The following is a 13,585-nucleotide window of genomic DNA, read 5'->3' as shown; positions in this document are numbered from 1 at the left end:
TGTGTGTGTGTGTGTGTAATCAGCACTATGATTAGCATTTTCCTTGTATGTGAATCTAGACTTCTTTAGTTATAGCTCCAGGAAACTTAAATGTGGGTGAATCAAATAATGAGGAGTATATATTCTCATCTCACACACATTTTCTGTACCTATGTAGTAACATTCACTTGATTGGCATTGCAAAGCAAAGTGATATTTTCTGTTTGGACTCCTTTCTGTTGATACTGTACAAAGCCACGTGGCCACTCCCTGAAATGGAAGCTGTAGCGTTTACCAGTCTAACCTGTTAGGGTGTTCCTCACACTGGTATATTTTTGTCATTCGTTCCAAAATCAGTGATATTGAAACAAGTCAAAAATAACTACAAGCATATTATTTCTCTTTCCTGGTTTTCCTAAAAAGAAATGCTGTCTAACGTGTATATATTTTGCTTATTCATGCTATGGAAAAATAGATTGTTGATATTTCAGATACTTTGCCAGAAATTAAGTCATTTTCAAGAATGAGCCTGCCAAATAATACTCTTTGCATAATTAAAGTTCTTGAAATAGTCCAAGATCATACTGGGGAATCAGATGGGCGGTTGAAAGTGGCAAGCTTAAATCTTAAAGCCAACTTCCGTAAGACGAGAAGCATAGGAGAGCGCTTCCGCAGTCGTCACCCAGAGCCCATGTCCTAGTCCCTTTCCATTCCCGAACCGATTTTAGATCTGTCATCTGGGGGAATTTTACTATAACAGATGCTTGATACAGTCTGCAGTCTGTGGCTTAATTTTTTTTAAAGATTTTATTTATTTGAGAGAAATAGAGCATGAACGGAGCGGGACGGTGGGAGGGAGGGAGGGGCAGAGGGAGAGGGAGAAGCCGACTCCCCGCCGAGCAGGGAGCCCGATGCGGGGCTCGATCCCGGGACCCTGAGATCATGACCTGAGCCGAAGGCAGTCGCTTCACCGACTGAGCCACCCAGGCGCCCCGGTCTGTGGCTTGTTAAAAGAAGCATAGGCTCATCAGAGAGCTCCAAATCCCCCATTTAATGTCTTAGATCAGGTCTAAGACTTTCTAGGGGAGCCTAGAGGGCTAGCATGAATGAATCCAGCAGTCTTCCTCCTTTCCCCCCTTCCTATGGGTTTCGCTATGAGTTGTAGCAACAGGTTCCTCCTTCACTGTTGTGAATGCCTAATTTCAAACGGATGGCACAATCCCAGTGACCTCATTGATGCAAATCTCAGCATTCGGGGCACTCAGTGACAACCGGGAGGCAACCAGTGACTCTCGGTGTTTCCCTGGCAGTGCGCTGTTAGCTGGAGTTTCAGAAGTGGGGGTGTGGGACAGCGTAGGCGAGGGCAGTGAGGGGTGCAGGTGAGGTGAGTATGTACGATGGGGGGCATGAGTATGTATATATATTTTGTCTTTTGGTTTGATTTTTTTAGCTGTATAGTTTTTATTTTTTTTCAAACATTTAAAACATTTTTCTACTTATACTTGGAGTCGCGGTGACGTGAATGAAATGATCAGAATCCAGTTATGGTTTTGCAGTTAAGTGGGAAAAGGACGCAGTAGTGAAACGGACAGTGACTCGGATACAAAAATGCTTTCTCAACTTCAAAGTGTTAAAATGGGGACGCCTGGGTGACTCAGTCGGCTAAGCGTCTGCCTTCGGCTCAGGTCATGATCCCGGGGTCCTGGGATCGAGCCCCGCATCGGGCTCGCGGCTCCGCGGGAAGCCTGCTTCTCCCTCTCCCACTCCCCCCGCTGGTGTTCCCTCTCTCGCTGTGTCTCTCGCGATCAAGTAGATAAATGAAATTTAAAAAAAAAAACATAATCAAGTGTTAAAAAGTCATCTGCTGTAGATGAACTGAGAGGGAAATCACTTGACTTCAAATTTTTCGTCTTAAAAAGTGAAGGTAATTGTAATTCCTAATGACTTCTCAGAGGTGTGTGAAGATTGTCCAGATATAATGGCTGTGTCAAGCCCTTGAAGGCTTTTAGTGCAAAGAAGCTGTTTAAATGTTCAAAAAATGTATCATTGCTGGTCTTTCCCCTACAGGTATTCAAGAGACGGTATTTTTACTTGACTCAGCTTACTGACGGTTCATACAGTCTCAACTCCTACAAAGATGAGAAAAACTCCAAAGAGTCTAAAGGTTGCATCTACTTGGACGCCTGCATTGACGTTGTTCAGGTAGGGCTATCGGAATCACCTTTTCTTCTCTTTCTTGAAGAGGCTTATTGATCAACTATTAAGAACCTCTGCATTTTTCTGTCGTGGTCAATGGCATCTCCATCCACCAACACATTTATACTAGGAACCTTAGAATCCTCTCCGGTGCCCGATTCTCGCTCTGTGCGAGAATTCAAGTGTTTACGCAGGCCTTTGGAGTCGGGCTCCACAGTGCTTCTTGATCTCTTACCTTCTCTCCACTCCCACTGCCCTTCCTCTGGTTCTCCCTTTTGTCCTCTCTTGCCCAGTTTTGCCTTCCTGCCCTCTGATTTGTTGCCTTGCTGTAGTGCATCCTCCGAAGACAGAGCTGGGGTCCTTCGCTTGCCTACTTAAAACCTTTTGGCTCTTGATTTATTATCTTGCAGAGGGAGAGCTAAAGCTCTTACCATGACCTTGCAGGTCATGGTGATTTGGCCTCAGCCTACCTTCTAACCTCATGCCCCCCGCACCCTGTAGACACTTTGCGCTCTAGCCACTCTAGGTGTATTTGTCTTTCTTCCACTTGTCTCTCTGCTTGGCATACACTTTCCCCTTCTCTTCCTGTTTGAACCTTATCTTTCAAGATTCCGTTCAAATGGCTCTTATGCCGTAAGATGTTTTCTGTTTCTCTCCTCACCCTCATGCCCACCACATGGAAGGGAGCTCCCCCTGCCCTGTGCACCACTGTGTTTTTTCCTCCATCCTAGAACTGAAATCATACTCCAATTTGTGGTTCATCCTGCATATTCCTTCCAGGATTCTAGAGACCATGTCTTACTCATGTCCGTGTCCCCTGTAATAATCAGCAGTGTTGTGCACCCAGGAGCAGCTTAACAAATGTTTGCTGATGTGAATTACTGAGGGGGTGTGGACAGAGATGCAGTGCGACACAGGGCCGAGAGATGATCTAAATAAGAAGTCCGTTGGCCGAGAGAAGGAGCCATCACTACAGAGCCTGGGTGGCATGGCTGACTTGAAGGAGCACTTAGCTGCCGGGGAGGTGGAAGGTGCTGGTTCAGGGCGCTCGTCCTACCTGAATCTTATTGTCAGTTCCACTGAATCCCACTTATTATTAATCCCACTCAAATGAGATTGTCGTGTGGATTGAATAAAAAACATTTAAAAAAAATAAAGATCTATGTGAATGAAAGGTATCTTCATGGGCGCCTCGGTGGCTCGGTTGGTTAAGCGACTGCCTTCGGCTCAGGTCATGATCCTGGAGTCCCGGGATCGAGTCCCACATCGGGTTCCCTGCTCGGCGGGGAGTCTGCTTCTCCCTCTGACCCTCCCCTCTCTCATGTGCTCTCTCTCTCTCTCTCTCTCTCTCTCTCGCTCGCTCTCTCTCATATTCTCTCCCTCAAATAAATAAAATCTTTAAAAAAAAAGGTATCTTCATGTATATATATAATATATAAAATACATATACTATAAATATATTTAGTATATGAACATATATATAAAATATATAACATAAATATATAAAATATATATAAAATAGAAAAGCTTATGTATGAAATATAAAAAATACATAAGTATTTATAAATAAATAAACAGCTTTCTTATCTTACTGGAAGAAAGAGGGCACACGATTCCCAGCTTTTCTCAGTCTAGTCCGGATTTTGCCCTTCCTTTATAGTGTTCCCTGCCTCTGCTTTCCCCATCTATTTATGATTCCCCCTCCCAGATATTTTCAAATATATAAATCTTGAGGACTTGCTACAGCCGTTTAATTTCATCCTTTAATCTACTTTGAAGATGAGAAGGAGGATCTTTCTTGGTTCCTTCTTGAATGATGGCCATGTAGTGGGAAATTACGGATTCGTGAGCCTTTCTTGAAATTAATGCCGAGGTATTTAGGAGGGGGGAGAGTGTGTCACTTCTTTTGTCACGACAGAGAAGGTGGTAGTATAAAAGAAGGCGTCATCATGTTTGAGCAAAGGAGGTGGCTTTTGTTTTCCTTCTGTGCTAGTGTTCAGCATGAGTCATTTCCATAATTTTTACTGCGAGTCGCCGTCTAATGTGATCCAACTCTAGTCTTCTATTGTGCTCATTTGATGCACTTCATATCATGCATGGTACCGTGAACTTGGTATCGGTAGTGCGTTTTATGGTGTGATGTGAAACAAGTACCAGGTTTCTTTCAGATCCCATTTGAGCCTGTTTTCAAGGGCTGATTTTGAAAATCTATAAATATGCAAGACAAACTTGCAGCAGGGTAGAAATTGTTACAAACATTTGCTGATTTTTATGGTGGCAGTTGGATTCTCTAGATGTGGAAGATGGGAAAGGGCCTTACATAATAATATTCGCTCAACAAGTAGTACCTCATGCCAACTTTGTGCATATAGCACTGTGCTCAGTAGTGAGGGGAATAACAGAGGTACATTTGACACAGTCCTTCATCGTCTGGGAGTTTCTATTTCTTGTTGAAAGAAGCAGTTCTTTCATGACAGTACTGACGTGTGTATGTGCTGAGCTGAGGTAAAAATAAATAAACGAATGAAGTCTAATATTGAAAGGGTAACTAAACTAACTGAACACATGCTTTTTCTTTTTCTCTCTAGTGCCCCAAAATGCGCCGTCACGCATTTGAGCTCAAGATGCTAGATAAGTATAGCCATTATCTGGCTGCTGAAACTGAGCAGGAAATGGAGGAATGGTTGCTAACTTTGAAAAAGATTATTCAGATCAATACCGACAGTTTAGTGCAAGAGAAAAAGGAGACAGTAGAAACAACCCAAGGTCAGAATTTTTAAATGATTCATTATCGAGGTAAAGCTCTTATCTTTAATCTGTGGGAATGTCCTTTGTGTAGGGTGAATACAGAATTCTTAATCTTGAAGGTTGACCTACTTCCTCATTAGAAATAACTGTGGAGGTTGATAGATTTTTTTTTTTTTTAAGAGTTGATGCTGCATGGGGTTCTGACACTTGAAATATAACCAGACTAAAATGGATAGGGAATTCATGGCAGATTGTCAAAAGTCCATTAAAGTTTTCCCTGTGCTTTCATCATCAAAATTCTTTGCAGTAAATCTAGTAGGAAAGGATGGGGTGAGAGAGATAGTTAGGATATTCCTCTTAGGTGATTAGTAATGGTCTGCATGGTTTGGAACATCTGCTTTTAATGAATTTGCAGAAGATGAAACTAGCAGCCAAGGAAAAGCCGAGAACATCATGGCCAGTTTGGAAAGGAGCATGCATCCGGAACTGATGAAGGTACATCTTTCTTATGGCAACTTGCCTTCAAGTGAGACAATGCAGGGTTAGCTATTAAAGTTTTAATGCTGGATTCCATTTGGCAATGTCATTTCTAAGTTAAAAACCATGGCAAATTAGTGAAACAGGTAGAGATTGTAAGAGAAAAGTTATACTCCTAAAGTTGGACTTAAAGGGCCGACTAACAGTTTGGAAAATCTTATTACTTTTTTTTTTCTAGATGTCAGGAGGTACTTTCAGATTTTTGGGACTTTATTGATGTTCCTTCTTATTCAGCATAATTACTATATGTCATTCATAAAATAAATATTCTTCATTCAAGGGGCTATTGATACAGATCAGACATGATGTTCAATCTAATGATTTGCATATGTTAACTTCATATGAAAATCACATATTCTGTCTATGTGTAAATACATATGTGTATATACATATGAATAATTTCATCAGATAAAGATTTTGGTGACCAGGGGCGCCTGGGTGGCTCAGTCGGTTAAGCGTCTGCCTTCGACTCAGGTCATGATCCTGGGGTCCTGGGATTGAGCCGTGCATCAGGCTCTCTGCTCTGTGGGGAGTCTGCTTCTCCCTCTGCTCCGCCCCCACTCATGCTCTCCCTCCCTCCCCTCTCTCAAATAAATAAACAAAATCTTACACCAAAGATTTTGGTGACCAGACATCATTTGTGTTAATTACTCCACTGTTTGGAGTTTGAAATGGGCTAATTTATAAAGTGTAGAGGCGATTATCATACCTATCTTAATAGGTTACATATTTTACCATGTGGACTCTATACTATAGAAGAGTGGGTTATAACCCATTTATTCATTTAAATCCTCATTAAACCTATTTATATTTTTTACTTTGTTCCTCTTCCTAGACTAGTAAGTTACACAAGCTTAGAAGTTATTTTTTCTACTTTAATTTTATCCTTCTCTTAACAAAAAATTACCCCCCTCAAACTTCATAGTTTTTCAAAACTTAGGAACACACTCATGATCCCCTGATCTAGGTTTTCCATGATTTTGTTGATGTTAACGTATCCTTTCTGAGCCTTTGACATTCTAGGCTCTGCAGCCCACTATGTTTTTCCTAAAGTGCTGGAATCAGAATTATGTATATCCCATGGCTAGCACACACTGACTATGGAAGAGAGAGTGTTTTGTCATTTATTTTTCTTTTGCGTTCAAATCTCTTGGATTCCTTTCTTTCTTTCTTTCTTTTTTTTTTTTTTTTGTACTCCGGTGGGCTGAGCAATATTCTTGATGTTATGAGAGACGCGTAAAAAGTGTAAGAACCTGATCTGTAGCTTATCATGGGTCCTAGTGGTGGTGACTCTCACCCAGCAAGCGTTTTTTTTATCCATCTTAAGTAAATGGAGATGGGGAGTAGTGTGTGTGTGTGTGTGTGTGTGTGTGTGTGTGTGTGTGTGTATGTATATATATATATATTTAAAGATTTTATTTATTTATTTGACATAGAGAGAGAGAAAACAAGTAGGCAGAGAGGCAGGCAGAGGGAAAGGGAGAAGCAGGCTCCCCGCTGAGCAGGGAGCCCAATGCGGGACTCGATCCCAGGACCCTGGCATCATGACCTGAGCCGAAGGCAGCCGCTTAACCGGCTGAGCCCCCCAGGCACCCGGGGAGTAGTATATTTTTGAAGATCTGTCAGATGATGGTTTCCCAGATGAGATAATTTTAAGTAATCTTTACACCCAAGGTGGGACTCAAACTCACGATCCTGAGATCAAGAGTCGCATGCTCTACCGACTGAGCCAGTCAGGCGCCCTGCACAAACTAATTATTTAAATGTTATTTACTGGGTTGGTGAACACATTGACGTGCTGGGGTATGGCATGCCTGGAGAGAGCATTGAAGGCACCATGCCCCTATTCCCGTACTTTGTCTATGCGTTTCTTCCATTTGACTGCTGTAAAGTTGTATTTTTTTTTTTAAAAAGGTGATCCTAAGTACAGAGCAATAAATAAATAAATAAATAAATGTTATTTAATACTCATTTGAAGGAAATGAAGTAATATTTGGTGTATTTTTAATTTTAGTATGGCAGAGAAACTGAACAGCTAAACAAACTCAGTAGAGGGGATGGAAGACAGAATCTCTTTTCTTTTGATTCGGAGGTCCAGGTATTAAAGATATATTTCTTTAAATAACCATAGAATTGTCGCTTATTTAAATGAACAATGTCTGTGAAATGTTGAAATCACCGATTTCTGTACCCCTGGGCGATACCTATTGCCTTATATTCATCATGTTCACTTCGAACAGGTAGCCTAACTGACTTCCCTCAGGAGACTGGCACAGATGCAAATAGTTTGGGATTGAATACACGTGTTTTGTTTTGTTTTGTTTTGTTTTTCCCCTCCATTCCCTGTATTTCTTTTCATCTCATCTCACTCCTCAAAAGAAAGAAATGAAAGACTGTTTAAAGATGGTTCCTGCGCTTTTAACCCACTAAATACAAGTGTGATCTAGTAGCAGTGAGTATCTGCAGTTTAAAGAACACCAAGTCATATGAGGAATGCAGTTTATTTTCCACTCCTGATGGAGGCCTCGGAACTGGGATAACGTTCATGTCTGGCTTAATCCCACTTTCAGTGGAAAGTGGTGCCGGGAAGTGCAGGCTTATGTGTGTTTTTGTATCTCATCCGCTTTCATGAGAGTGAGGTCCTCTTTGTACGAAGATCTGTGCGGCTCATATTTAAATCCCTATTTTCTGATCGAATTGCTGATTTGTTTAAATGGAAAGATTCAACTGTATGTAACTCTTACACATATTTTTCTTAACGTATTTCACGAGAAAAATGAAATTATTTGGGGAAAGATGATTTTCACTTTTTTCTACATGAGACTTATAATTAAAATTTGGGGATTATTTTTTTGAAATAGAGAAGTTTGCATTATATGTGCATTATGGGATTTTTTTCCCCTCATTTCCAGATCGTCAAAATGTAATTGGGGGAAGACTGATTTTGTTGTTTCTTCTTTCTGCTGTGAATGGTTTTCTAATTAAGTTTTCTTTCTTTTAGTTTGAAATGGGAAAAGTATATAGTCTATATATAATGCAGACATTTTTCCTTAATAAAAATACCACACAAGAAAAAAAATTATTTGGGGAAAAAATTAAAAAAAAAAAGCTTCATCTCCTACTTTTTTTCATAGCAGTATGATACTGTTTGTGTAAGTTATGTGATGTTAAAAAAAAAAGTATAGCTGGTCTTGAGAGTGTTAGTTCTAAGATACTCATTCAGAAAGTTGCTTGTTGCAGGCAAGTCTGAGCCTTTTATAGAGCATCCCCCCCCCCCCCCCGCCGGCCCCGAACCCCTCCATGATTGGGCTCTAATTGGACATGTCAGGCTCTTTCATTGTATACAAAGAAGCCAATTGACTGTGGTTGAAACTCAATCCAGTGTCTTTAAAAAAATTCGTGGTGTAGTGTTTTTGTGGTCATGGCAGTGAACTCAAACATAACATCAGTTATCAGTGAGCTATGACAGCCAGTGAGGAATTCAGAGCCGTGATGAAACTTTAAAGCGCAGGACAGTTGAATTTAATGTTGATTCCAGAAGGCAGTGTCCTCGCAGAGAAATCTGTGCTGTATGTGTTAAGTCTTAGTGCCATCCTAGGATGTCAGCCTTCTCTTTTGACCACCGTACGATGTTTAGAGAGAGAGATCTTTCTACCACTGACCTTAGAGAATAAGGAAACACTAACCAAAGGAGACAGCTCCAACTCGGGACTACTGGGAAAGGCCCCGTGTCCCAGCATTCGGACTCACGGGCCTCAGAAGGGAAAGGATTTGGGGGCTGGGGTGGTTTAGTCCAGTTTCTCTTCACATTCCACTGTCTGAATAAGGTAGAAGGGAGAGCAGATAAATGGGCGGAAATTAGAATTGATCTCCATGGCAATGACTTGCTTCTGCTGGCTCCAGAGATAAGTGTTCAAGAGGGAGCTGTCTAGTCCCACACATTTGTATTCGGTTTGTAGATAAATAGACTCCAGGGGTGGAGGGTGGGGGATGGCACTTTCAGGTACGAATATTATACTTAGGCCCCTAGAAGGAGGATTTTGTCAGTGATGCAGGCTAGGTCAGAACGGCTATAATTATCCAACACTCTTCCGGCACAATACCTGTTTTGGCTTGAATTACTTAGGCAGTTGAGAAAAATTCTTGTGTTTCTTGGCTTGAGTTTTCCGCATTGGCGGTATATTCTATTCAGATTCACCCAGTCATTTCCCGCCTGCCTTGTCTTGGGTCTTAAAGTATCGTAAGTGGTCCCACAATCTATACTTTTCCTCCCATTTGTGAACAGAACGTAAAGTCTGTTCAGATACTCAGAATGAACGGGATGAACTCAGATTGCCTGAACTGTGTGAGCCGAGGAGGAGGATTCTAGGAGTTTCTTTGAGGAGGGGCAGATTCCTCCCTTGCTGAAAGGAATCCTTGACTCCCAATATCTGTTTTTAAAACTTAAAAAAAATTTTTTTGAAATACCAATAATTAAAAAAAAAATGATCTCTGTGGCAGTCAGGGCACATCCCCCAGCTCTATTAGAAGCTGAGCTCAGTGTTTATCACTTTTCGAAGCAGACGCCCCTCTCTCTGTTCATCGTTGAAATGTAGGTGGTCCCTAGGGTCTAGCTGCTGCTGACTCGCTACCTAATTCAGCTCTCCAACCCAGACCTCTGCTGTTTTCCCAGCCACTTAAGTAACCTCACCTCAAACTGGACACGTCCCGAACTGAGCTCACCGTCTCCACTCCTCCCCCACATCAACCATTCCTTGTTGTCTTGCAACCAAGTTCATGACAGCACAGTCGAGTTGTCGAAAGACACAGCCTCTACCATACTGGAACACGTATTTTGTGGGGAAGGCTAATAACAACTAAGGACATATGGAAAAGTCATGTTCGAAGACTTAAATCAAGGAAAGGGAGCGTAGGCTGTCAGAGTGTGCAGTCCCCTTAGGGAGTTAAGGAAGGTCTCTGTGGAAATGCCAGTGGATGGGAGACATGAATGAAATGAGGGAGTGAGCCATGCATCTGTCTGCGAGAACCACAGATGCAAAGGCCCTGAGGTGGGAGTGTACTTGGTGTGTTGGAGAAATAACCAAGGAGGCCAGTGTGGCTGGAACAGAGAGTGGGGGTGGAGGAGAGGCAAGGGTGGTGGGAGATGAGGTCAGAGGATTGAGGGAGGTAAGGACTCCTGTCATATAAGGCTTCGTAGGCCATGGTACAGACTTGTAACTTTTCCAGTGCTTTAGATCAGAGTATCATCATCTCCCTCTAGGATTTCACTGTCAGTGTTTGAACCTTGGTGTTCTAAAAGCTCTAGAAAGACGTATTGAATGAACAAAAAGGGTTTGAATGAAGAATGGATAGAGAACCGTAGGATTCTGCAATTATTACTTATAGACCTATATTAATATGAATCCTGTTTTTCTTGGAAATGATTTATTATCATCTGTTTTCTAGAGGTTGGACTTTTCAGGAATTGAACCTGATATAAAGCCATTTGAGGAAAAGTGCAATAAACGTTTCCTGGTGAACTGCCATGATTTAACTTTCAATATCTCGGGTCAAGTTGGAGACAATGCAAAAGGACCACCCACAAATGTATGTATGACTTTTCCTTCCACGTCCCTTAAACCAGTGCATTAAGGACATGCTTTGCTTTTTTTTTTTTTATCACTAGAAGTAATTTACAGGATGGAAATTCCATTGCTACGTGCTATGATAAATTTGACATGGAGGCATTTCATACATGCCTTTCTTTTGCCAAAATATGAATATGTTTTCATCCTGAGAGGATTCGTGAATATATCAACCTATTCAAAATGGCAGATAGAGTAGGCTCTTGACATTCAAAAGGGACATGTGTCCCTGAACCTGGACCATCCTCCAAGCTGTGAATTCTGCCAGAGAATGTGACTTCTTTTGTGAGACTGGCTCATCGTGATGAGTAAGGAACCCCCAAACCAGGCGGGGATACAGATGCTGTGCAGCCTGCTAGTCCCACTCCTTCTCCTAGGGTGAATTCATTTTGTTCTTCACAGAAAAAATTCTAATTATGAGTCGTTGTGGATCATTTGAGTTACTCAGAAACACTTGAAACCGTAAGTGTAAAATCACCAAAGAGACTGCATTTTATGCTCACCGTTTTTTGGTTCTGGTTTTGCCTTTGACAGATAATTCACAGTGATGATTTATTCTCTTCCAGAGTAGCTAAAATGCACTAGCAGATTTCCCGTGTATAAAGGGTTAATCTTTATGCCACTTGGCACGAGATTTCTCTTTGTGACCAGCTTTCAAATGCCATCTGTAGGGAGGGATCGTGTCTTCCTAAAGTGCTGATGGGGCAAAGCTTTTGTCAAGTCATTTGATGTTGACTGATATTAGCTCTTATTAAAGGTATAATCTAGTAAAGCTGTAACATAACAAAAGGGAAGATTTATTTTTGTTCGATAATATTGGCATTGTTTTTTTTTTTTTTTCGGCGATTTCAGTAAACCCATGGAGAATTACATTTTATTCAGAGACCAATTGATGTTCTTTAAATGTGGCTTCTGAGTTCTACTCCTTTAAAGAAAGTGTAACTTGCAGAATTATTTATACCTGACAAAAGCTGACATTTGATAGCCTGTTATTTTAGAGCACTCCTTCGAGATAGATGCAAATGAGCCCTAATGCCATTTTAGCTAAATGCCATACTCAGAAAGGAACTGCAATCACAGAGCCTCGAGGAATCAAAACATTATTTTGTCGTTGGCGTCCCTCCCCCATGCCCCCCCCCCCGAAAAGTCTTCGCTTCCAAGTGTCATTGTTTTCATTCCCAGGTTGAACCCTTTTTTATCAATCTCGCCTTATTTGACGTAAGGAACAACTGCAAGATTTCAGCCGACTTCCACGTAGACCTGAATCCCCCATCTGTCCGGGAAATGCTGTGGGGCCCTTCAGCCCAGCTGCCTGGTGATGGAAACCTGATGAGCTCTTCCCCGGAGCCTTTCATTCATGGAATTGCTGAATCCCAGTTACGCTACATAAAGCAGGTAACAAGTCCCCTTTTAGCCTTCCGAGTGAGAAATCGAAACAGCCCCGTGGGTTCTTTCACCTGCTCAGACCGATGTTTTCCCGGGCATTCCCATCCCTTGTAAGGTCAGTGGCCAGGTGTTTTTCTGGGGACTGAAGTGGGAGGGCCAGGATGGAAACCAGCATATGCTAGCACTGCCTCAGCAAAGTAACATTTTCAGTTGGGACCGTGATGTGAGCCTCAGAGGAAGCATTTTGTGAGCTGGAATGTAGGTCACACCGACAGATGCAGGCACACCCCCACGCTCCTGTGCCGACTTGTGAGCAAGGCGGTGGGTGCCCGAAAGGCTTGTTTCTTCGAAGAAAAAATGGACCCTGCCATAGCCCCCCCATCCCTAATCCCCAGCTCCGTTAGGAGTAGGTAGCTGGGTTTGGGTTTTGGTTTTTGCCTTTGGTGTGCTGTCTCGAGTTCCAGATATTTGTTAGAATACCATTAGATTTTTCCGTAGGACAAGAGCAAAAAGCACCCCCTTGCAGAAACTTAGGAGCCATGTACAGAACTTTACAGAACTTCAGCTGAAGCCTGGCAGCTGACCAGACAACGGAGTTCTGAGTGCGTTCAAGGAAGACAAGGAAATAAGGGAAGGGAAGGTGCCCGTCTGAATGAAACTTCACCGTCAGGGCGAGTCTTGTGACGGTCACATTGGAGGCTGTGTTTTTGGAAGGTTCGAGTACAGGACAGGGGTTCCGTGTGTCTGTTCGGCTACACCCCTGGCTGAGGTGCCGTTAGATCAGTGTTCCTCAAATTCCTGGCCCGCCAGACCCCCACAGCAACCAGACCCCCCACACTGGCCATCAAATTCGTCTAGAAAATCGTTCCTCTCTGGGGCCGAGGGGTAGATGCCCCAGAACTAATCTCCCATGTTGTCCGGAATTTGGGGAGCTTCATGTGCGAGCGGGCAGTGTCCATGCTGACCCCACATGAATAGGTAGCTTTAATGGAGCATAAAGGCTCTTTATACGAGGCGTTCTGGTTGAAGAGCAGTGGGAGGGGACGGCTTATGTCACATACATAATGCCGCGTTCTCTGTCCTGTCTGGTGCAAAGAAGCCCCTTTAGAAGGAGC

The 13,585-nt window shown here is 42.4% G+C and overlaps 1 protein-coding gene across 4 annotated transcripts in view; it reads left to right on the top strand.

The window, feature by feature from the left end:
- The window catches only part of DOCK11 (dedicator of cytokinesis 11), a 182,776-nt gene that overhangs the window by 61,548 nt on the left and 107,643 nt on the right, over window positions 1-13,585 (top strand). For all 4 annotated transcript variants that reach the window (XR_003204580.2, XM_025852726.2, XM_025852727.2 and 1 more), the window contains 6 exons: window positions 2,047-2,181; window positions 4,764-4,941; window positions 5,339-5,418; window positions 7,475-7,558; window positions 10,906-11,046; window positions 12,267-12,479. Coding sequence is in view for 3 of the 4 variants with exons in the window: in XM_025852726.2 (XP_025708511.1) it covers window positions 2,047-2,181; window positions 4,764-4,941; window positions 5,339-5,418; window positions 7,475-7,558; window positions 10,906-11,046; window positions 12,267-12,479 (831 nt within the window). In the remaining variant the exon portion in view is untranslated. The remainder of the gene's footprint in view (window positions 1-2,046; window positions 2,182-4,763; window positions 4,942-5,338; window positions 5,419-7,474; window positions 7,559-10,905; window positions 11,047-12,266; window positions 12,480-13,585) is intronic.

This window comes from Callorhinus ursinus, unplaced genomic scaffold (genome assembly GCF_003265705.2).
Source record: "Callorhinus ursinus isolate GAN/ISIS: 27379988/994484 unplaced genomic scaffold, GSC_fseal_2.0 scaffold33, whole genome shotgun sequence".
Lineage (NCBI taxonomy): Eukaryota > Metazoa > Chordata > Mammalia > Carnivora > Otariidae > Callorhinus > Callorhinus ursinus.
The sequence above is the reverse complement of the archived record's forward strand: the minus strand, read 5'-3'. Positions and strand labels throughout refer to the sequence as shown.